General features: G+C 32.7%; 2 protein-coding genes across 10 annotated transcripts in view; one reads left to right on the top strand and one right to left on the bottom strand.

Moving 5' to 3' along the window:
* Positions 1-24,683, top strand: part of LOC306637786 (uncharacterized protein) — a gene marked incomplete at its 5' end in the record, with an annotated part of 46,037 nt that overhangs the window by 1,804 nt on the left and 19,550 nt on the right. For 4 of the 7 annotated variants that reach the window (XR_013757259.1, XR_013757260.1, XR_013757262.1 and 1 more), the window contains one exon: positions 22,442-22,569. The exons of the other annotated variants lie outside the window; for them this stretch is intronic. Coding sequence is in view for 1 of the 4 variants with exons in the window: in XM_079100584.1 (XP_078956710.1) it covers positions 22,442-22,569 (128 nt within the window). The remainder of the gene's footprint in view (positions 1-22,441; positions 22,570-24,683) is intronic. 7 annotated transcript variants of the gene reach the window in all.
* EPHA6 (EPH receptor A6) overlaps positions 3,990-24,683 on the bottom strand; it is an 889,912-nt gene continuing 869,218 nt past the window's right edge. For all 3 annotated transcript variants that reach the window (XM_079100537.1, XM_079100534.1, XM_079100535.1), the window contains 2 exons: positions 14,607-14,756; positions 3,990-13,604 (listed from right to left, as the gene is read on the bottom strand). In XM_079100537.1, coding sequence (XP_078956663.1) covers positions 13,490-13,604; positions 14,607-14,756 — 265 coding nt within the window. In that variant the 3' untranslated portion in view covers positions 3,990-13,489. The remainder of the gene's footprint in view (positions 13,605-14,606; positions 14,757-24,683) is intronic.

Here is a 24,683-nt window from a genome sequence, read left to right as displayed (position 1 = left end):
TCTGAGTGTATTTAATGGTAGGTATTGATCAGTTTTCTTTGTTTCTGAGCATGGTACTCATTTTAAAAAGAGATGGAAGCTCTTTGCTGCTAGACAGACTACAACAATTTTGTTTTGTTTTGTTTTGTTTTGTTTTGTTTTGTTTTCTCCCAGTTAAGCAGAAATCTCATGTTCCAGAAAACTTTCGTGGACAGACTGTACTTTTCTTATTTAGAATTGATGCTTTCACCCCTAGGTTGAATTCATGTTTTTACTTAATACAAAACATTGGGCGAAAACTACACATGTAATAGGCAGATTGAGCACCCAACTTTATAGTAAACTTAGGCAGATAGATACTTCTGAACAAGAAAAAAGTTAAAGTTAACAAAAAGTTAGATAATTGTAGTTATTATTAGAGATGAAATAGTTGTTATGAAACAAATTACTCAATTTAGAAAATGTCCATTTTGAAAATATCAGTCTTATAAAAAGAACAAATATTTCACATGATTGAATCTGTTGTTTTTGTACTTTGCCAACTGAAACTGCTCTTGAGCACAGAGGCTCAGCATAAAATTGTTTCATTCAATTTAAGAACTTAGACTTTTTCCATTTTTTTATGAGAGTAACAAGCTTTAAAAGTGGTATGTAATTTTGTAAAGCTACTAAATATATATGTACAAGGGAAAAGGGTTTTATATTTTTTTCACCAGTTTTAATTCCATACTGGCTTTTGGAACTGTAATAGCAAAAATATAAAAAAGATAGAGGGAGATACATTGAATATAGCACTATTCCGATTAATTCTTGATACTTTTAGTGTATTTTCTTACCAGCAACTTTTAAAAGAATTTTGAAAATCGCTGATTTATAATTTATTTTGGGTGTTTGAAACAAACATTGATGGTCTCAAGGTGTATTGGAACAGTCAGATGTTATGTGTCTTGTTATCTGCAATTTGTGTACAGTACTACCTCTGCAATAAAAAATTTAATTCATTTGAATCTCAGAATATATTTTGCCACTAAAATAAAGTCACTAAAAAAATATGTATCATTTATTATGATTTATGTGAATTTATGTCCAGGCCATAATGACATTATTTTGAAAAATTACTACAACTATGATCTTGCATTCAGAATTACTAAAGTATCTAAAGAACATCTACATTTAATAGACTAAAAATAAATTACATTAGGAATACATCAATACAAAAACATCACAAGTTCAACCACCAGAACTGTAACTTTTATTTGCTAATATATTTTAATAAACAGGCTTACTCCATCTGTAAGACCCTGATAATGCCTCTTAGGAAATCATAGAAAAATAAAATACAGTAATTAGTAATTTGTACTTTGTACAAAAATCTTATGTTGCTCAGCAGATAGTTTTGCTAAACATCATATTTTTTCAGCAAATAGATGACATGTAATGCAGTTCACCACAAACAATCTCTCATGTTGAGAGCTGAGCATTCTATAACACTATTAACTTTTAAGCATGCCAGCACATGAAAATTTACATGGAACATCTTAATATTATAGTAGATTTTTATAAGATGAAAACAATATCACTTTCAAATAAGTTTGGACTACTTCACTGCTATTGCAAAGTAGATAATAGGTAGGATTGCAGTTCAATTAACACCGTTTTACTGTGTTTTATCTCTACCGTATTGTGATTACAACCAGAAAAGAGAACATAGGCTGTGTAAGGATCCTGAGTGAAAGGCATATATTTAAGCTCTAAATGGTGATACAATACCAATATTGAAAAATAATAATGTAGTGCTGCGCTTCTTTATTTTCATAAACAGATCTTCCCCTCCTTTTGTAAGAGGATATGAGTATAATGCTAAATCCTTAATTAATGATAAATAGCTTCATGTCCTGTTAAAAGAGATACTTTTTAAAAAATCATATAGGAAGGAAAAATATTTTTAGCTGCAGTTTTCCCCTTAGTCAAATATAGCTCTATGAAGGATTAAATGTCTCAACCTAGACAGATGTTATTTGAGTATGTTATAGAAATCTGCTATTTAATATTAAGCTTTAGGATTTGTGCTACAGAGGTTTTCAGAACTATTATTTTGAGTGCACTGCAACTGTTGATAACATCTACCATTTAAAATTTGATATGGCCATTTAAATATCTAAAGTGTTTAATCAAATACATTTATATGTACACATTATCTTTATATTTTTGGCTATGCTAGAACAGCAAAAAAATTGGAGCGCAATCTTAATCCATAATTCACAATCTAATTTCACATCAAATCTGAATAATAAATATGTATCTTTAAGTTCCAACACATTGAATTACATACAGCCTATCCAGAAATAAAGCACCAAGCACTATTAAAAGATCACTTCCTTATGTTAGAATAGGGAGGGAAGCAATGAACAAAACAACCATCCTGCCCACATGTTTCTCCTGAATTATAGAGGCTATTGATGTGTTCCAGATGGAAACAAAAACAAGTTGTTTTTACTAAAAGATTAATGTCCATTTGTCTTTATTTCTTTTTAAAAATTCAGATGGGAGCTCAAAACCCTCCCAAATAGTATTCAAGAAAATTGACAGGTTTAGTATACAATATACATCTTTCAGGATTAAGCTAATTTCAATTTTATAGGCTTCAGATTATAATGACTAGCTAAAAAGTATTTCTGCCATTTACTCTGTAATAGACAAAAAAACCATGAGAAGTATCTATGGCATTTAAGAAGTCTTCAATCACTTCCTTATTGAAAAAGAGAACTCTTGTAAGAGTCCTTGGAAAGCAAAAGTTTTAGGTCTTCCAATGAAATTACTTATAATATTTAATAAAGATGCTTTGAAATATAGTTTTTTTTTCTATTCTGTATTACACACAAATACCCATTAACTATGTTTGTATGTATACATAACATACATCTATATTCACTTTTCTATACTGCAACTATTTATGTATCTCTCTTCCAATCTATACTCCCTTCCCACCCCCACATTGGCTTTTCTTGGTAAAATTAACCTATTCACAGAGTAACGTCTTTACCTTTCTACCACACATCTACTGATCTACCTGCATATTACAAAGTCTGCTTTCCTTCATTGGAGTTTTATGTCCCTGCTTCTATAAAAAACTAATCTCCCTACTTGTGCTCCGAATTCTAACCCCTCCAGGCCTTTGCTATAATTATCTTTTTTCTTGCATAATCAGTTTTATTTGCCACATACTCTAATTAGTATATAAATATGCTTTAGTATCCTTTATGCGAATAAAAGGAAAGAACAAAAATCTCCATAGAGCTCTGTTGACCTTCCATCTCCCTTCAGCTACTGCCCTAGCTCCTTTCTGTTACTCCCTTTACAACACATTTTTTGATAGAATTGCTTATAGATTCTGAGTCTTCTTCCTTTATTTATATCTCTTAATCCACCTCAGTTAGGCTTTACTTCATTGTATCACAGAAATTACCCTTTTTGAGATCTTGAGAAAGTCTGCTCTTGTCAAGTTTGCCAAATCAAAGGGCAATTTCATTGTTCTAATCCTAATTTCTTAAAAGCCTTTAATTCAAATGACCAACTGCATTTCTTTCTACCCTTCCTTAACACTCCTCAGTTTCCTTTGCTAGTTTCTAATTCTCTGCCTGACTTCTAAACATTGCAGTGCCCTGGAACTCAATCCTCGGCCTACTTCTCTATCTATAAGTTTTTCCTGGGTTCTAATCTTTAAATACCATGTATATATGGATGACTTCCAAATACTAATCTCTGTTCCTAAATGTTTCTTGGAACTCTCAGATGCAAATGTTTACTTAATAGCTCCATTTGGATATCTGACAGTCAACTCAGGTGGCTAAAACTAGACTTGATTTTTCTTCCAAATCTGCTTCTTCTCTACCACCATCGAATCAATTGTTTATTCCCAAAATGTGGAATTTAGCTTTGATTTTTTTTTCTCTCTTCTTCATCCCTCATTCCCAATCCATTAGCAAACCTTGTCTCCAAGTATATCCAAAGCCCATGACTTGTCTTCATCTTCACTACTTCCATCCTAATAAAAGTCAGTGTTGGTTTTTTATTTTTTAATTTATTCCAGTGGCTTCATTCATTTCCTTGGACTTTGTCTCCTTTTGCCTCCTACTTTGCCCCATTACTGTGTTCCACTGTTCTTTTTACCCTCAAATACTCCAATTTCCCATACATAGTTAATGTTCCTTCTGCCTGGCATGCTCTTCCCCTAGATCTTCTCTTGAATCTTTTCTTCATGTTATTCAGGTATCAGTATAAATGTCTTTAGAGATTTCAGTTACCAATTAATATGAAGGAGTCAATGTCAGGTGCTATGTAACACGATTAATTTAATTACCAATGCAACACACCATTATTTCTTTATTGTGTGTTTTTACTGTTAGAAAGTCAATTCCATGAGACAGGGACTTTGCTTGTCTATACTGTTTATCCTCAGAGCTTTGAGGAGGACACTAGTATGATATAATGTTCAATAACCATTAGTTGAATGAGTGAATGAATTTATAGGTACATATATTTTTTAAAATAAATCAGTGTTATCTATACTTATTTTAAAATTTAGGAATTGTATAATTTTGGAACAGAAAATAGACATGACTTCCTGTGTTTTTGTTGTTGTTATATTTGTTTCAGTGTAAAGAGATTAACACTGAGCTTTAGAAAAATTGTGATTTTCTGTTGTTTATATTAAATTACAGATATTTAATGTAGGGTTATCAAGATTGTGTTACTGTATTTCCATTCATACATTCATGAGAGTTTGCTTTCTCCAGAAGACTTTATGGAATATCTGACCAATAATAAATAAAGGAAGAATGACTTCAAAAAGAATAGATTCTAGCCACTATTTTACAGAATTTGGTTTCAACTTCTTTGATAACTGGAAAATTACAAGTATTATAAGACTGAATAGAGACATAATATGTGCAGTGCAGTCTTGAAAGGATATAAGCATTTATAGATCAAAAGATCACATAAAATTAATATGTAAGTACCATATTTTAAAGCACTTATACTATGTGTAAAATTTATATAACTGCTTAAAAGAATAATGTTAAAAAACAACCCTTTCAATTCTTTCATCTCATAATTCATTCATGCTCTTAATTGAATAGAAGGAAAAGCATCTCTTACCAATGAGATAATTCATTAATATGTGTAAAATTTTACAGTCCAGTATTCAATGTATAATAATATATTTGGGTTTTAACCATAATTTTAAGCCTTAGAAATCAAAACAGGAGTATAGGAATATTAAGAATTTTGATCATTATCCTATTAATACAAATTTTTAAAATTTAACTCTTTTTTTATGTTTTCATATGATCTTTTGTCTAATTTTATACATTGATATACATTTAAATATCAGTGGATTTATTAGAGATTCTCATTTTCAAAATGCATTTAGTTTCAAAATTAACAGTAAGAGTAACATGACAGTTTTCCTTTGCTCTTTTCTATTAGAGTTTTTTTTTTTTTATTGCTGTTTAAAATGAGATAAGCAACAATTTTAACACAACTACTCTTTGTATTACCTTTCTTTCTTTTCCTCAATTTTAAGGGTACTTGGTCTGTTGCCATGTTCTACTTTCATGGTCTACTTCTGATTTTTCAAAAATGAGGTTATTATAGCAGGTATAACTAACATTTTAGAAAACATAGACAATTAATTATTCCTATAATATTAAAAAACAAACTGTTGAAATTTACATTACACACAAAATCAAAACTAAGTATAGTTTATGAAAAATGTCCAAAGACATTTGTATACTGCATATATTCAAGTTTTGAATGTCATGATATAAGATGGACTTTGAATAACAAAATGATTAATAATGTACCAGAAAGCTAGCACATGGAGGAATCAACAAAATCAAGTGTTACTCATCTTCACATTTGTTGGCACTGTTCAAGTATTATGCACCACACCCTCCCCCAAAATACTCCCATTTCACATTTTGATTTTTTTTTAATCTTGAAGGTCTTAAAAACCTAAAATTATATCAAAGCTCCATGTTCTGTAAGAAGAAAATTAGATTTTTGCATAGCATATTAATACAATTTTCTTTGAAGACATATAGCATGGGAAAATGAATACATTAGATTCAAAACTCCAATGAAAAACATTTATATACATTAAACCTTACTTTTATATAGTGCAGAAAAATTTAAAAGCCTCAATAATTTATTGTCCATAATAGCATTGTCTTAAAGATACTGTAAGGATATGGTGATAATAGTTCTAGATAATATACCAATAGATATTCAAAACACTTTAACATCAGTCACATTGACAGAAAAATAGCTTGTTCAGTTACAAGTTTGTTAGCAAGCAAGTGACCGTTGATTTTGTCATAAAGTTTCTATAAACCACATTTTAAGTAGACTTATTTTAAAGAGAAAAATAATATATGGAAACAAAGCATGCACAGTTAAAGAAAAATCTTCATAATGACTTTAATAATGATATTACTGTATGAGAATTATAAAGAGCAAAAGTTTGTGTGAAAGTTGAGCTAGTAGAATTAATCATTCTGGCTTCCCTAGTTAAGTGGAGATATGTGTATATGAACATTTTCAAAAGCAGTTTCTACTTAAAATCCATGCAGTTTACCCTACAAATAACTAAATGTAGAAGAGAGATTTTTAAATAACAAAAGCAGTAGAAGAGAATGTTTTAAATTAGGTAAAAATTTTGAAAATGTATTGTTACTCATTTTTGTGAATTAGCATTATTCATTCCATCTACCATGATTTCAAAAACTTAAGTGATATTGGGTCTTTCTAGAACAGAGAATAATTAAGACTGTCCTAAGGATAAACTAACTGTAAGTATGTGAAAACATAGACATGTTCATAACAATGTTGCTTATTAGATAAGCTCATATTTAACTCATGAAAATAAGAGTACCTATCTTCAAAATAATAATGCCCAAATATAAAATCTGAATTAGACAAATGAAAATGAAAAATGGTGATTCCTATGTCCTTAAAGTTTCTACATACTAATGCATTATTTTGGGATAAAGATGGTTCTCCCTTCAATGAGGGTTAATAAGATGGAGACCCTGACACCAACCAAATAGGAATCCTGAAGTCTTCATTTTGTTATTTAGTAGAACACTCTAAAGCCACTTCTCAGTTGTTCTGACATAGTGAGTTGATAATATAACTAAAAGTGAGTTATTATGACAAATTAAATATAGCCAGAAAATACAAATAATGGAGAAATATGGATAGAGAGAATTTTACCTGAGAGAAAATTCTCATTAATTCTAATACTTTTCTAATTTACAATTCCTAGGAAAATTTGTACTTGCTTTGCTAATCAAAAGTTGAAATCTTGGGGTTGAGGCTGTAACTCAGTTGGAAATCTCACCTAGCATGCTCAAGATTCTATGTTCAGTACCTAGCACTGGGCGGGGGGGGGGGGGGGGATAGAAATCACATCTTTATGTTACATTTATGAGCTAACTTTCATCCTACTCTGTAAGATTATATTTCTTTAATGCCTTTGTTATTCCTGAGAATAAAGGTTAGAAGAATTCTTTGAGATTTTTCTCTTAAAATGAAACAAATCAAAAATTCCTTTAATTATGTAGAGATTTGGTAGTCTAACAGGCATGGGCATTCAAGCAAGAATCTTCCTTTGTTTTGTTTAGATGGAAACTTCGATTTCAATGAGAAAGTACAAAAATAAAATAAGCTAGAAGTGACCAGATATCATTAGGTTACACAAACTTCGTAGTTGCTAAGTTATTTTTTTAAAGGTGAAGTTTATTATTTGGTACTACTTTGCCTCTCTTAGTTATTAACAAGCTTTCTTTTCATTTTTTGTTTCCTTTTTAAATATAGTAATTTTGAATCAACACTGATAAACTTTCAAATATATTCTAGGCTCTCTAAAGAGCAAGTGTCAGCCAAACAAATCTGAATTAAAAGCAAAGAACTCAAGTGCTTCAAATAAGTTATATTCTCATAAAATTTCACCTAATAATAAGTTGAATTTAATTTTTAGTCATAAAAGAGAAGTAGTTAAAACTACATTTTGATGACCTACATATTCTGAATCTTTTGATCTGTTTATTTCCCATAAGACATGCATATTGTATCACATCCCTTTGTAACAAGAAAAAATTAATTTTTGTCCTAAGAAATTTTTGACACACCTGCCTAATACTTTCTTTTTGCAAGAAGAGTAACATATTTACTTTTATGCAATGTAAGATTTTTTCCCTTTATTTCACTTAGTAGTATGTTAAATCTAGTTGTAAGTAATCATCTTTTCCCTTTCCCATGGATCACGTTGGAAAGGATTTTATGCAATTATTGAAGTTCACATTTATTATTACATTTACTAGGACCAGTGATAGCTTTGGCAAGAGTTTAGTTACAAAATTGTTTTTGAATAAAGAATGATGTTTTTGGGGCTATTACTGTAGCTCAGTGGTAGAACGCTTGCCTAGCATGTGTGAAGCACTGAGTTTGATACTCAGCACCACATAAAAATAAAGAAATAAAATAAAGGTATTGTGTCTATTTACAACTAAAATAAATTTTAAAAAAAGAATGATGTTTTCTAATTGAAGATGCCTTTGAGATAGTGGGTCTACATATGAACTGAAAGATTTGCCACTGAACAATATGAATTTGTGACTTTTCGATGAAGATCAATTATCTTAGAGAAACCAGCAAGCATGCCTCCCTCTACCAAAACAGGTATGGAGGGCTTGAAGACAATTGTATGAGAATTTGAGGTTCAAAATATTTCTTTCTGAAGAGGATTACAAATCCAATTCACACTTGGCCAGTTTTTGTTTTGTTTTGTGGAAAAATCTAACCCCAAGTGATATGGCAACCATAGCAAACTGTGAATAGGCTCTCACTTTTAAATTTTAAGCCTGTGAGTTAATTCAAGGTAAGAATAGTATATTCAAATTCATCTTCGCAATAAAATTTTATGCACATGAGACATTCAATAGATATACGTAAACTGAACTAAAAACACTTTACACTCCCTTGCTTAGCAGTATAAAAATTGGAAAAATGATAATGCAAATGTTGATCATAAGAATAAAAAGGTGAATATGGTGCTGGATATTCTGATGGAACACCATTGTCAATTTTACCTTTTGGAGTTTTCATATAAAAAGCATATAAACTGTTCTTGTTAAATGTGAAATACTATGATTTTCTTCTATTTTGTGAAATTTGAGCTTGGAAAAGTTAAGGTAGTCATAGTAAAAGAAGTGACACATCTGCTTCAAATCTCTTTTCTATATAAAGATGTAGACACCAACTGTGAGTTAATAATCACAGCTCTTGATCTGTAGCTTATTAATTTCTTTTTGTGGTTGCTAAGAATTGACTTCAGGGTCTTCCACATGCTAGGCAAATGTTCCATCACTGAACTATACCCCCAGTCTCTAATTTCTTTTAAGTTAACATTAAACTTCCTTAGCCAGAGCTACAGAAAACAAACATCATAATTAATTTCAAAGTTACTTTCCAGAATACTTAATTTTCAGCTGAGGCAAGGCCAGAACCCATACCCTTTGTGAATGCAAGTGTTCCCTTGTGTGTGATAAGGTCTACCATATTAAAAGTCTAATTTTTGCAACCTTCCCTAACATTCATCCTTTTCTAAGGAGATCTATAAGATATTTTTATATTTGTTGTAACTTTTTGTTGCTGATATGGATCCAGGATGTAGTGACAGAAGTTGAGAATGACAGGATGAGGGATTAAAGAAAGGACAGAGGGCCTGAAAATCAGTGTTAGAAAATTTAATAAATGAATAGAAAAAAGATAGTACTAGTGAAAATTTTGAGAGAAGAGATTTAACTGACTGCATTTAGAGCAGAAATTTAATAGAAAAAGGTATCAAGACATTTTTAGGAAATATGGTTGGATGATATTTAATGTAATTTATTTTCCACTATCATTTCTATAATGACCTTCTGTAAGGACTTTGCTGTTCAAGAACTGGATCTGGGTTGTTTTTCATTCATGGACTGAGATTAGCCTTAAAGTTATAACTGGAAGCTGCTTTATTCAGATTATAGCCCAATAGATTTATAAGGAGTAATGCAAGGTAAAATAAGTCTTTTTCATTATGGCATGCATAACTTATTTATTGATAGTTATTGTATAACTCAGTGCAAATCTGCTGAAATTCTGGATTCCCATTAGGCCAAAATTTTGTAATTTCTGATTGCATTTTTTTTTTATAAATACCATTTTTAAACCTCTATTTTATTTACTTTTTTTTAAATGTGGTTTTGAGGATCAAACTCAGGGCCTTACCCTTGCTAGACAAGCACTTACCACTAAACTACAATCCTAGAACTCTGACTGCATTTTTTAGTTTAATTATTTAAATGCCTCATCTCTCTCTTTGATTGTACACTATTTCTACATTCTATTCGAATATGTCCTGTACCATGAGATAATAAGTTGACTGTAGATTAGAAATTGACTCTCCAGAAAATAAAATAAAAATAGTTTCTTCAACTTTCTGACTTTCAAAATTCAAAAACTCCCTTAATATACAGATTAAGAAATTTTAAAAAGGCAGGTGCATGAGTTTTTGTGCACATTTATTAAATATTATTCCTGAGCTGGGTATGGTAGTACACACCTGTAATCCCAGCAGCTCAGGAGGCTGAAGAAGGAGTATCTCAAGTTCAAAACCAGCCTCAGCAAAAGCGAGGCGCTAAGCTACTCAGTGAGACCCTGTCTCTGAAAATATAAAATAGGGCTAGGGATGTGGCTCAGTGGTCGAGTGCCCCTGAGTTCAATCCCTGCTACCCACCCCCACCAAAAAAAATGATTCCTGAAGACTTGTGATTTATGGAAGTTACTCATTTACTTTAATAAAATTAAATTCAATGCTTATGCATATTAAGTAGGTTTAATTATTGAATATGTGCACCCCAAATCTTGAAATGTTTCTTGGAAATTTCCAAATAAATTTGGCATTTTAATTGTAGCTATTCCTGGATATTATACTATCCCTGGGATTGTGGGTTTCATGATTGGTAGGTAGTAAAGAAAAAAAAATCCTTATATTTTACTGCTGCTGTTTAATTTTGCACATGTACTTCATACTTGCTCTGACTATGATGAAGTTCAAAATTATACTTAAGATTATCACATTTATAGTTCTGTAAAATGTAATCTTAAAGAGAATATTGGTTGAGAGACAAAGTGAAAAGGGAATTTTCCAATATTATAAGAAGATGTTAGCAAAGAAAAAAAAATAGAATTTCAAATTAACCAGAATAGAATAGCATCATAAAATCTTTTAAAGACAAATTTTCTTAACAGAGATCTTTAATCTTTCAGTTACTGAATATCCATCTCATATAAATTTAAATACTTTAATAAAATTTATTTCATCAAGATATACAGATGTTGCTGACAGTCATATGGAAGACCATATTATTCTCTTACTTTTCTAGTTACTTTTTGTTGTATTATAAAAATAAATATATGATTAATAAACATCTGCTTGCATCTGTTTTTATTTAATATATACTTGAAGACAGATAAATATGGAAACTTTATATTTCCTTTAAATGTATCCAGATCTGTGTAAATATATCAAGCACACTGCAGATAGTCTATGAGTATACTGGGCCATGCAGGTTGACAACTAGAAAATGTGGCTAGCTGTTTCTGACACTTAAAAAGTGATGGATTTCCCACTTTTTCCTTTTTTAGTATACTTTAAGAATATTCTAAAGACTTCCTTCTAGCTTGCTGCATTTTTGTTTTTAAAAATGAGAAAAATTAAGCTGTGGTGGGCAGAAACAAGGAAATAAATCAGCAAAAGAAAATATGTGGAAGGTTCTAGTATACAAAATCTTAAAATAAGGAAAAAAGAAAAAGTGAGACTTCTTAAATACATGAAACACTACTATGACCAAAAAATGTAGTTTAGTTAGGAATTTGGGAATATGGGTAGGAATCTTATCTTTGAAATCAAATAAAAACCAATTTATTTAATTATCATCTCCAGACAAACTGCTTTGTAATTTTTTTCTCCCTTACCACATTCTCTTTACTCTTCCAACTAGCATGGTAGTCATTTTTTTTTGTAATTTTACAGGAAGCAGCTAATATTATATTTGAATTTGTCCTTAAAACAGCATTATTTTGCTAAACTGATTCAGCCTAACTCACTGAAAAAAATATATTTGCCTTTTTGTTGCAAGCCTCTGAGAAGATTATGACAACACACCTTAGCTGTGTTCACATTTTTATGTTAACTATTATGGACACAGATTGATATACAATAGGTATGCTCAGTAAAATCTATTTATATCTGGTTTGGAGTATTCATACTTATTTCTTTAGAAGGTCTGGAAAATAGCTCGGCATGTTAATGTAACTATTTTTGTGAACAGACATAACAATTCTTAAACTTGCAAAATACACCATTATCAGTGAGATGGATATATTTATTTTCTTAGGCCACCATATAGCTATCATAAAATTCTGTTTTAATCAATAATTTCACATTAATTCTAAGGCTCTAATCTTATATCCTTTATTCAAAGCAACCCTGAAAACAACCACTTTTCTCAGTGCTTTGATAGTTACGTTTGCAAACTTGTGATGATGAACTAAGGAACAGTCATGGGTTTATTCCATGCTTCACTATGAAAGCTATTAGAGCAATGGACTAACTTTTGGTCTTTCCAGGGATCATCTTCATAACATAGTAGAGAAATACACAATAATAAAAAAATTAGAGGGGGAAAAGCCTCTAAACTACCACCTACTATGAAATGTGTAGGACACTATAAAGTTAATTAAAAAAATATAGACAAACCCAGCCTTAGAAGATTTAAAAGCACAGTATTTTTCTCCCTCTCCCTCCCCAATACCCACTTCTCACCATAGTCACACCTGACAAGAATGCACTAAATGGAATCATTGGTCATTTAGGCAAATCATTCTAATAACATCAGGCACCAACAGTTAAACTATTAAAAAATAAAGCAACAATACAACCCATAGAATTGAGTAAAGTTACCTAAAAAATAAATATTAATAGCAATTTGGAAGCTACTTGATCACAAAATATGAAAGAAAGGTCAACTATTTCTTTCTCATCTACCATTAAACTCTACATACATCTTTAAGGATGCCACATCTGGACAGATTCCTTTAGGTTAAGTCTGTGAACACTTCCCAAATACTTCTATACAAAGTTACACATCCATGCTGAGTTATTTATCATTGTGTAGCGATAATCTGAAGTGGGCCAAGGTTTTATCTGCAGGCTATTCAGAGAGGACCTATGTAGCATGATTTTAAAATCCAGGTTGGAAGCATAAACATAAGGTGTGCAGCCATAGTCTGAACAGGAGACCGTGGTTTGAGAAGTAATGTTTGGAGAATCAGAATAGAGAATAGTAGAGAGGACATTTTCCTTTTAGAAATGCTGAGGCACAAAACACAGGTGCTTATAGTACTTTCATACATGAAATCCTTTCTCCTGTATGTGCATCATATGTAAACGTAAAGTCTGTATGCTGCTGACTATTCGTCTCTGGTGTCCAATGAGTATGACTCCGATTCTCCTAATGTCACTGGAGGGGGTGGGGGCAAAGGGGGGTGGGGAGGGAGAGACCAAGAAAGGAAGCAAAAGAGAGAGAGAGAGAGAGAAAGAGAGAAAAATGAACATTTTAGATTTTATAAAAATGAGAGAGACGGAAAGAAAATGAATGCTTAGATACATTAAATATGCACTAGGTCACACTTGCCAAATGTGTAGCTTAATTGTTAAGCAGAGATATAAATGAACAGTGAGAGGAGGTTGTTTTTTTCTTCTCTCTGATCCCATAGAATATAGAAGTTAATCTCATGTTTAATGATACAGAAAAAATTTCATATCTAGGTACCTATGTAATGTTCAGATATTTAACAGGTCTGAAGGTTATATATGATTTAGGTGGTTATATAAATTTGCAAAAGTAGTAGCAAAAGGGTCAGTATGCAAGGCAGAAGGTATCATGTGGACTCCATTTGAGTTCTCATTGGTTTTTTAATAATCTAAAAAAAATGCCATTATGTTGAACCATATGAAATTGCTATTACTGTTTTAATACAATGGCAATTCCATATGACTCAATCTGGCTTTTTTAACTCACACATTCAGCATTTATATTGCACTTAGGTAAAAGAATGATCTTTGAGACAATGGAAAATGTCTGGCCATCACAAAAAACAGGAGGAACCCTGAAGTGACATGATAAGATTGTATTAATTTGATGCAAGTAGTAGTGATTGTTATGTAAGAAGAGTATATGAAAAATAAATAAGGTAAAACTACATTGATATATGGTCTATGATGTAAACAAGAGTAATATGCATTTTAGAAGGCATTTAAAATATTTTGAAAAGCTAATGTGAATAAAACACATTCTTTCAAAGAATAAAAGTTAAAAATGTAATGTCCAATTTCAACTAGAACAATAGAGATGGTAGAAATGACATATGAGCCTTAGGAAAGGTGTTATTGATGCAGCATTTGAATTTATAATTCCCTGAAGAGGGCATCTAATTTCAATAATAACCCTAGTACCACTTACTCAATGCTCATTCTCGAAATCAGGTCAAATGTCGTAAACCCTGCTGCCATGAAGTTATTCTTATATTGTCCCATCTTTATAGAATCCAGCCAATCACCGACTGTAACAAACAGAGGGTATTCAGAAACTTCACTGGGGGACTCTGGCATTCTACAGGGGAAAAGAACATAGACACCAGACAAAAAGTCAGATAAAGCTTTTCTTTTTCCTTTACGATATTGTTACATCCAGTAATTTTATCCTCCAGTTTTATGTTATACAAATTAGTAATTTAAAAAAAAAAAACATATTGATCAGATCAATCATTTCATTTGTCCTTTTCTGCTTTTTGCCACTATTGGGTTTTATATTTGATAGTTCTTGAGGAAATTCACGTCTTGCTATCTTTTCTGTTTTTACTTTTTCTCTAGGATAAAACTGTGTTTTAAAACTTGAGGAATAGCCTACTCTCTATTCCCACAAGCAAAGAAACTAGTTACCACTTCTGATCTGCCACTGAATCCATGTCCTTTTACCTTTTCCACATTTGTTGATGTAGTTCTCCTTTCATGGTGAATGCTTCTATAGTAAATTCATTGATCAAGTCTCCATTTATTTGCTTTTAAACATTCAACAAGAATTATTATTTATTAAATAGTAATTGCTGCCCGGCATGGTGGCTCAATGCCTGTTTTCTCAGCAGCTCTGGAGTCTGCAGGAGGATTGCAAGTTCAAAGTCAGCCTCAGCAACTTATTGAGACCCTAAGCAATTTAGTGAGGCCCTGTCTGAACAAAAAAAAAAAAAGCTGGGGATGTGGCTCAGGGGTTAAGCGCCTCTGAGTTCAATCCCTGGTACCAAATAAATAAATAAATAAGTAAAATAAAATAATTGCTGTTGTCATGGAACTGGGTTGTGTGCATAAGATTTACATATGTTTAAGCATATGATTTTGTAGCACAAAGCAAGATAGTAATAAGGCAAAAAACAAAACAAAATCAGCGTAAGGTTTAATTAATACGAAAAAAGAAACATAGCATTGATGGTTCATAAAGGCAATGTTATAGCAATCTTTTGTTTCTAAAATCTGAGGCAAAGGCATTTTAGTTGGGGATATTTTGTAGTTTTCACATAAAATAATGGAAAGGTATTATTTTGGAAAAGTTGGGGTAGATAGGTGTGTATGAACTTGGAATAAAATAACTTAATCTTAGAAATTATAGGAAATAGAACTCAAAATTGTGTATTTAAGTCATTCTGGTAATAAACTATATTTTTCTCTTATAGAAATACATGCAAATTAATGTTAAAAACATTTTACATGTTTTTAAAAATACTTGGCTGTAAAAGTGCTTTTACAGTAATAGATGTATTATTATCCCTATGGGATAATAAATGTATCATTTAAAAATTCTTAGATCTAGAACTTATACTAACTAGTAAAGCAGTAAGAATCTTTTAAAAATGATGTGAGTTAAATCAGTATTTTCTAAATAATGAAAATGTTATTAGAAATCAATCACTGAATTACTTTCATTAGAACAGCGCACAAGCGCGCGGGCACACACACACACAAATAATTTAAATCACCTTTAAAGGACTGAATGTTTTAGGAAGACTAGTTGTGCACGGTTTCAACTCCTGAAGGCTCTAAAAAGCATGCCCTTGAAATTCAGGAGAGTCCCTACTAAAGGCCTAGAATTAATTTTGTTTTTGTTTTTCTTTGATATCCTTTTAAAAAACTGAGGTTTAGTTGAAAATATGGAAATGGAGATGAACAAGGATGATGGGGAAATCCAGGGGTTTTGCTTGGAATTTGCATAAGTAAGTGTATGTATTCTGAGATTATACTGTATTCTAAATTGAGTCTGTTACCCTTAACAGCAACTTCTATCTTTTTTTTTTTTTTAAGCAGTACTCAATTATATTATCACATGTATTATTTTGGAGACTAAATCATATTCTTTTCTCATATACTCAAAACACTGTTGAATTTGGGTTCTTTTATTCTAGTTAAAATCAGAATAACTCTTGATTTGATCTGAAATGAGGATCAGTCATGATAAAAGTTGAATAGCTATCAAAAAATAGTTAAATTGTTCCTGTTTCTTCAAAATTCCCTAGAGGTGTTCCTGTTAATAAATATTAGCAAATAAAGCTTCATGTATGAAATACTAAATGATAAAGGTCTTCATGGCAAAATTAGTTATATAGGCTTTTTAACCACAGCATTTTTCAGAGTCTTCACTTAGACTCTACTATGCATTTTAAATATGTAAGAGAATTCAGAATAGCTTATGCATTCATTTCTTAAATTAAATGACCAGTTTCTGTGGAATATACTTAGGAAAATAACTGCTGTACTTTATTGATGGAGAGTAAATATCAAAATGACTAGGGTACATTTATTAATGATTAATAAAAATAAAATCACATGATAGAAAATTGAATGTCCTTTTCTAAAACAATGTGGTTCTCAAATGTTTAATTTCTCGTCAATTAAGTTTGTTAAAACTGAACCAAATATGAGGTGGGGGGAATCTCTTGAAAATTGAAGGGGAGACTAGTAGAATAGAGAAAGGTGACCAGGGGCCTGGAGAAAGGGAGAAAAAGGAGAAATACTGGGAATGATATTAGCCAAATTAGATTGTGCACATATGTGAATATTTAACAACAAATCCCTCCATTATGTATAATTATGATGCACCAATAAAAAATGAAAAAAAAACCAGCAAAATGAAAAGAATGTGTTTAAGTGACTTAGCCTTCATATCCCTGTGCTGTTCTTGATGCACATACAGTCAGATGACTTCCACTTTTCTGAGATAACGCTGGAATAACTCTTGAGTCATCACAATTTCCTATAACTGGTGAGTGGAAATGTAGTTTGCTAATTTTATGTCTTTAATACAGAAAGGCAATGAAAGGACATTTTGTAAACTAAATGACTGAAGTGGCCTATTTCCCTGTTGAAAAACATCTACTATTAGCTCCCAGAATACTTCAGTATAATAATTCCTTTTCTTTCCATACATCTTTAGTAACCTAGTTACTCTTTGGCCTTTATACAACTGCACTGGCAGTTGATTTAGTAAGGTCAGGATCCCCTCATTGTTCACAGCCACTGTGCAATAACTTTTCTTTCACCTTATCTTATAACGAAGTTGAAAAATGCTCCTATTTTCTGGCTTCAAGGGCTGGGTACCATCAGTCTCACACCAATTCTCTGGAACATTAACTAATAAACAATAAATGCCCTTTCTTATCAAACATGTGCAATGATAAATTCAGTCTGCTGTTTGCTGAACACATAGAAATTTCTGCTATTTAGTGATTAGTGGGTGCTACCCACCTGAGAAATGTCTTTATAGCAAAACCAGAAGCTCAGATTTTTAAAAAGTACATATTATGAAATAGAAGGTAGAAGATCTGCTATTTTTCTCAGGAAAAATGAGGAGGGGCTAGAATTAGTAAGTTTCAGGTGTAAATTATGGTCATTTAGAGAAAATGGCTGGAGTTTAGCTATAACAAGTAATGTTATAGTTGAAGGGGCAATAAATATATACCTGATATCTCTAAATATGTAAAAATGAATATCTTTGATAGAGCCAAGATGTTTTTATTCTAATGAGTCCTTTGAGTTCATAATAGTACTAGTCTTTCAGTTTAGAAGATGGTTAGGTAGATTATTAGTAGATATTCCCATTGCCCTTAAAAAGCAAGAAAGTTTTTATCCTCAAAAGTCTTTCATGTGTTACATCCATCACTTAAATATGAACTAGTAATAAGTCTATTAAAAATTATTCAAGAAAAATTGTATTTTAAAAACACTATTACAAGTAAAATTCTGTTTTAATATGAAATGATCATGTACTTAAAGGTTTTTCTTCCCTTCTACTCTAACGTAAATTCTTTTTTCCTTACTCTTATATTTATATACAGTTAGCAGGAATGTACTGATAGTCTATCATATTTTATGTTGCATTTATTTCACAAATTTATGAATGTTTTCCATATTTTAACAGTCTTCATACTTAAATGAGTGTATACTATTCTATATGCTGAGGCTTAATAATTTTTAATTCCCTAAAGTTAGACTCGGATTGTTAACAATATTCTTTTATTATAGATGATCATGTACTCTCGGAGCATGTATCTTTTTGCTTCAGTTAAATTACTTCCTTGGTAAGAAATCCATTACAGAAGAATTTTTTAAAAGAGTAAATTAAAACTCCCTGATGGTAGCAACCCTATCTCATATATTTTTTCCTTTTTCTGTAGGCCCAGCACAATGCTGAAAGCATTATAGGAGTTCATTAAATGAATAATGATTTACACTTGAGTTTTAAATTCTCTACAGAAAAGTTTGATCCATGACATGATGGCTGATTCATGGTGAATGATCTATTTTTATTTAATTCCCTTATAAAAACATCTGGATGAACAAGTGGTCGTTGATGTACTTGTCAAGCTTTTAATGAATCTACTGTTTAACTTATTCGTTATATTGTGGAAATGTTTGTTTATGCTCATTTCCAGGTGTCAGAGTAGAGGAAGAGGCAGTATAGGGGGAGCCAGGTGGCATAAAGTTAAGGGTTCATATGCAATTATAGCCAGAACACAACATTTACCCTATCCAGTGTCACCACTTTTATATGAGTTTCTCACCTCATGACCCAGAGACTACCTTCACACTACCTATGAAGTCACTGAAGGAACAATTTACTTAATCAGATAACAAAGAAAACATTACTTTCTCTGAAGTTAAGCCTAATATTCAACTTGAACACAAGTTAAAGTAATGAAATAATTTTGATATTTTTTCAAAAAGCATAATTTGACTCAAAATGCTACAAAATCTCTAAAGCACTGAAATATGCCAATTATCTTACGGATGATGCTTGCGACATCATCTGTTCTGAACTCTCTGAGTCTCTACAGCGTTAAACTGGAGGCATAAGCTATTTTTGTCATACTTTTATTTTCAGTTTTTTAATTATTACCATTATTTAATTGGCACAAATAGGCTGATAACTGGTACAAAATGTAAAAAAAATGAAAATTAAAATTTCAAAGTAAATTTAATTACTATAGATTGTTTGAACATTAGGAGGGATAGATGCAAGCAGGCATATTTAAAAAAATTTTTTTTCTGTAAATTCAAGTAGAATACCTAGCATGTGCTCCCTAGAGTCAGAATAACAGATCACTAAACCTCAAAAATCTATTTTGGGGGCTGGAGGTTGTAGATCAGTGGTAGAGCACTTGCCTTGCATGTGTAAGGCACTGGGTTCATTCCTCAACACCACATATAAATAAATAAATTAAATAAAGGTACTGTGTTCATCTACAATTAAAAAATGTTTTTAAAAACCCTATTTTTGTGAGAATATAATCCAGAGTCAGAAAATAGATTTCATATTACATGCCAACTGCAATGCATTGATAGTGCCTATCAAAATGTGGTCATGAAAAGGATAGGGAGGCAGCATCAGAGCTCAGTGGGAAGGAGTGTTCTAATGATTTCCATAGCAAGAAAAAAGAAGCAAAGTATGTATTTGCCAACATCAGAAAAATTCAACCATAGAAATGCCTGAGGATATAATTCTGGAACTATGTTCTTGCCATATTTCCTTCATCTCTATTTATTGTTGTAATTTTTACTTTCTTTTTTCAACTAATATTCTTTAAGTGGTTGGGCATTATAGGAGGACGTTTGGAGAATATACGGGCTATGTATTTGCTACTTTTCCCCATAAATAAGGGCACATACTCTACCTCTTGGTGTTTACCCAGTGGAACATAAAATAATAGGCTGTGCTACGCTAAGATTTCTTTTGGGGATTTTAACATAGTCCATCTATGAAGACAAATAAATTCCAGAGAAAGATTTAACCAGAAATATAAAAAAGTACCCTCTCTTTTTATAATCATATTTCTGAAATAGCGTTATACTTGGAAACATCTTGCCATTCTGTGAGTTTCTGTACTATGTAGTGGAAAGGACAAGGGTTTTGAAGTTGGTGAATCTTGCTCCTGATCTACTAAACAGAAGATTTTATATCAAATTGTTGGAAGTTATTGTGCTCATTGTTGCACTATTAACTGAATGCACGGAATTGATACTTTTCAGTCTTAGAATGTTTCTCTAAAGCAAAGGATCTTAATTATGGTACTGGCATGAGAATTTTGCTATCTTCCTCAAACTCATATTAGTGGATGCCAAATGCTTGAAAGTTCAATGATAAACTTACATGTACTAAGAAAGGTAGTGGTTGGAGTTCCTTAGAGGTAAAATTCTAAGATTCTATTCTGTTGTCCAGTGGGTAGTAAGAATATTCCTAAAGTGTCTTGACCTGGGCAGAACATGATTTCTGAGGCCGCTGACTGTGATAGGCTGGCACTGTCTTTTCTGGGTCACTCTTGCCCAACTGTGAATACCACTGTTGAACTGATGGTCAGAAAATCATAATCTGTAAAACTTCTTTGTCAGTGACATGCTAGAGATTTGGAGCAAGACTGAAAGAAAGTGTGATTCACCTACTGCATTGCAGCTCTGCTCAAAGCAGCATTGGCAAGCTGACTGCAAACTAGTGCATTGGCAAGTTGACTGCACCCTGGGGTGCTCAACAGATTTCAGGGCATGAAGGAACTGGGGTGAGGGTTACGAGAATACAGAATAAATGTGTAGGAAATGTGACTGGGGAGGTAAGCCCAGTTGGGTGAAGGGACACCCTGTGCTTATCAGGTCACTTTACCCTATTGAAGTACAGGTTCCTAGACATAGCCCTGGACTCCATGGGAGCAGGCTTAGTTGGAGTTGGCAGCAGCTGCAAGACTGACCCTGAGAGTTGGAGGAAGGGCGCAAATGGTGTTTCAAAGTTTGAACACTGCACAGATGCCATTCCACACACGACCTTGGCCTCAAGCTGGCCCCTTTCTCCCACAGGTTGGGTACTACCTGACGGCCATACTTAACTCTTTGGAACACTATTATAAGACATTATTGTATGATTAATGAATGTGAGGGTATTTATTTATTTATTTGTTTGTTTTACACATTTTATTCATTGTACACAAATGGGGTACAGCTCTTGTTTCTCTGGTTGTACACGAAGTAGAATTGCACCATTTGTGTAATCATACATGTACATAGGGTAATAATGCTTGTCTCATTCTGTTATCTTTCCTTCCCCACATCCCCTCCCCTCTTTTTCTTCTACACAATCCATCCTTCCTCCATTCTTGCCTCCCTCTCACTCCCCATTATGTATCCTCATTCACTTATCAGAGAGATCATTTGTCCTTTGTATTTTGGAATTGGCTTATCTCACTTGCATGATATTCTCCAACTTCATTCATTTACCTGCAAATGCCACAATTTTATTCTTCTTTATGGTTGAGTAAGACTCCAATGTGTATGTATACCACAGTTTCTTTATCCATTCATCAATTGAAGGACTTCTAGGTTGGTTCCACAATCTAGCTACTATGAATTGAGTAGCTATGAACATTGATGTGGCTGCATCACTGTAATATGCTGATTTTAAGTCCTTTGGGTATAGGCCAAGGAGTGGGATAGCTGGGTCAAAGGTGGTTCCATTCCAAGCTTGCTGAGGAATCTCCACACTGCTTTCCAGAGTGGCTGCACTAATTTGCAACCCCACCAGCAATGTATGAGTGTACCTTTTTCCCCACATCCTGAATGTGAAAGTATTTTGAAGTTAAATTTAAGGCAAGATCACTGCTTATAGCAATGTGATCATTTTGAAAATTATTTTTTATGATTACTTGGATTTGAGATTATACTTATGATATCACTATATTCATTTATATATTCATATGTTTTCTTGAGTAGGAGAGAAAGAAAATATGTTGGAAACTGCAGAGGGCTCTGAACACTCCTGTGGGAGAAACTTAGGCACAAGAATATCAGCAGAAGGGCAAGATCTGCTGCTTCAAATAATGAAAGGCTTCTCTGACCAAGTATTTTTTTCCATTATGTATTCTGACTTTTAAGAGGAAAGATCTTGATACAGGGTTTGTAAAATTTACAATATGCTAGTATAAAACGATTAAACTGGATTTCATAGCCTTCCTCATTGCCTTTTGTCACCTTAAATTCTTTCCCTCTTACTACTTTGTCAAGAAAAAGGATAAAAGCTTCTCAGATGAATTCCTGAGGAAAAAAAGCAATTAGAGTGGAAATAAAAACCATGGGGACCTGGTGCATCAGGGAGTTACATCAGCATGGAAGTGTGAGAGGAATGTGGGAGAGTGGGGGCACTAGAGGGAAAAGGAGTGCAGGAGAGTTTAATAAGAGTGACTGTTAGGCTCCTTGACATATTTGAGAGACATACGAGGAGAAAGATTGAAATCCTACACTGTTCTGTTTCCGTAGACCAACATCACTCTGGAACAGACGTCTGGCACTGGGACCCTGGAGACAGAGGGGCTTGTCACAGTTTTATAGACATAAAACACGTCCTGAGTTCTTTAGCTAACATTACTATCCTTAAACCTACTGCATCTCTTTTCCCTAAACAGTCTCAGTTCTCTGGGATCAGGGACAGGGTGGGTGGGTGGTATTGCGAATAAGGGGACAGCAAGGGGGACCCATTCTTGCTTTTGGTATAATAAGATGTTGATAAGACTCAGGCATGAAACCCTTAGAACGCCAGTTCATTTTGTTTCTGAAGAGTATATTAAGGGCAAAAGCAGTAGCACATATGTCTTTGTCAGAAACAAGGATAGCAAATCGGTCACAAAAACTTCCATTTGGTCTCCCAGAGATTAGACTGTAGAACTGAATCAAGCTGTCAACCTTACATAAAGCACCTGACTTTTGGCCTACGTGTGGCAGGGCTATCACAGAGCTTGCCACTCACTGGCCCTTTGCACAGCAGATTCACGCACCTCACTAACTCATCAGCCTCTGGCCCTTACATACAACCCTTCATCTTGGCTTGATCTTGGGATCCTTTGCTTTTTTTGGTATTTTCTCAGATTCTTCATCAATATTTTCCATATATGATGATCATTCCTAATCTTGAAAATGAAGACAAGAAACGGTCTTATCTAGTTTTTCTTTTCTTTTAAAAGAAGACTCTTAACTGCCTGCTTTTATATAGCCATGGCACAAATAGCTGTGTTGACAGGCACCGACTGTAAAGTCTGTTAACTTTATGCCACAACAACAGATCCAAATTAAATTATTTTAGCTTTAGAGATGCCAAAGTCTTCTTTCATGAGTTCAAAATCATTTCATGGTACCTTGCTATTAGGACTTTCCCCTCAATATTAAAGCATGCCAAAGCCTCTTCAATAAAACATAAGGGAACAAGAAACAAATTTCCTCTACTTCTCTTCCTCTGGAGAAACGTTTCTGGAAACACAATTAGTACCATGCATTGCTCTTCCCTCTGACTTCACATTTGTTCCTCCTCTATTGCAAGCTTTCTTCCAGAACTTCATTGAAAATGCTCTTGGCAAAGGCTACCCATGAACACCTGAATGCCTCACTGCTAAACCCAATGGACACACTTCACATTTTATTTTACTGAAACTTTGTGAAGCTTTGGACATTATGCTCCTTGAAGCTCTCTCCTCTTCGGACTTATGACACCACTCCTTGTGTTTTCTTATTACTCATTTGGCTCTTCTTTCTCAGTTTCCTCGGGTACACTTTTCCAGTTCTTATCTTAATCTTTGTGTTTTAGAGGGTGGCCTTCTTTTCTTGTTTATTTGAATCCTTCATATTCTTCATTGATTTTCTGACCTACACTTACAGCTTAAGATACAATCTACATACTAATGATCTTCAAATCTATGTCTCCAGTTCAGATCTTTTTACCTGAGATCCAACCTATAAATTTAACTACCTATTGGATATCTCCACTTAGATGTCTCACAGGCATGTCTGACTCAGCATGCTGAAAATGATCTCATTTCTACTCCAAAATTTATCCTTCTTTCTCTCTTAGTGATTGTACCATCCATCAGCTTGTCTAATAAAGAAGCCTGTTAAAGGTACTTGATTCTTTTCTCTCTTCCTCCCTCCATATTCAATCAGTGACCAGGTCATATTGGTTTGCTTGCCT

The sequence above is a fragment of the Sciurus vulgaris genome (genome assembly GCF_902686455.1).
Source record: "Sciurus vulgaris genome assembly, chromosome: 10".
In the NCBI taxonomy this organism is placed as follows: domain Eukaryota; kingdom Metazoa; phylum Chordata; class Mammalia; order Rodentia; family Sciuridae; genus Sciurus; species Sciurus vulgaris.
The sequence above is the reverse complement of the archived record's forward strand: the minus strand, read 5'-3'. Positions and strand labels throughout refer to the sequence as shown.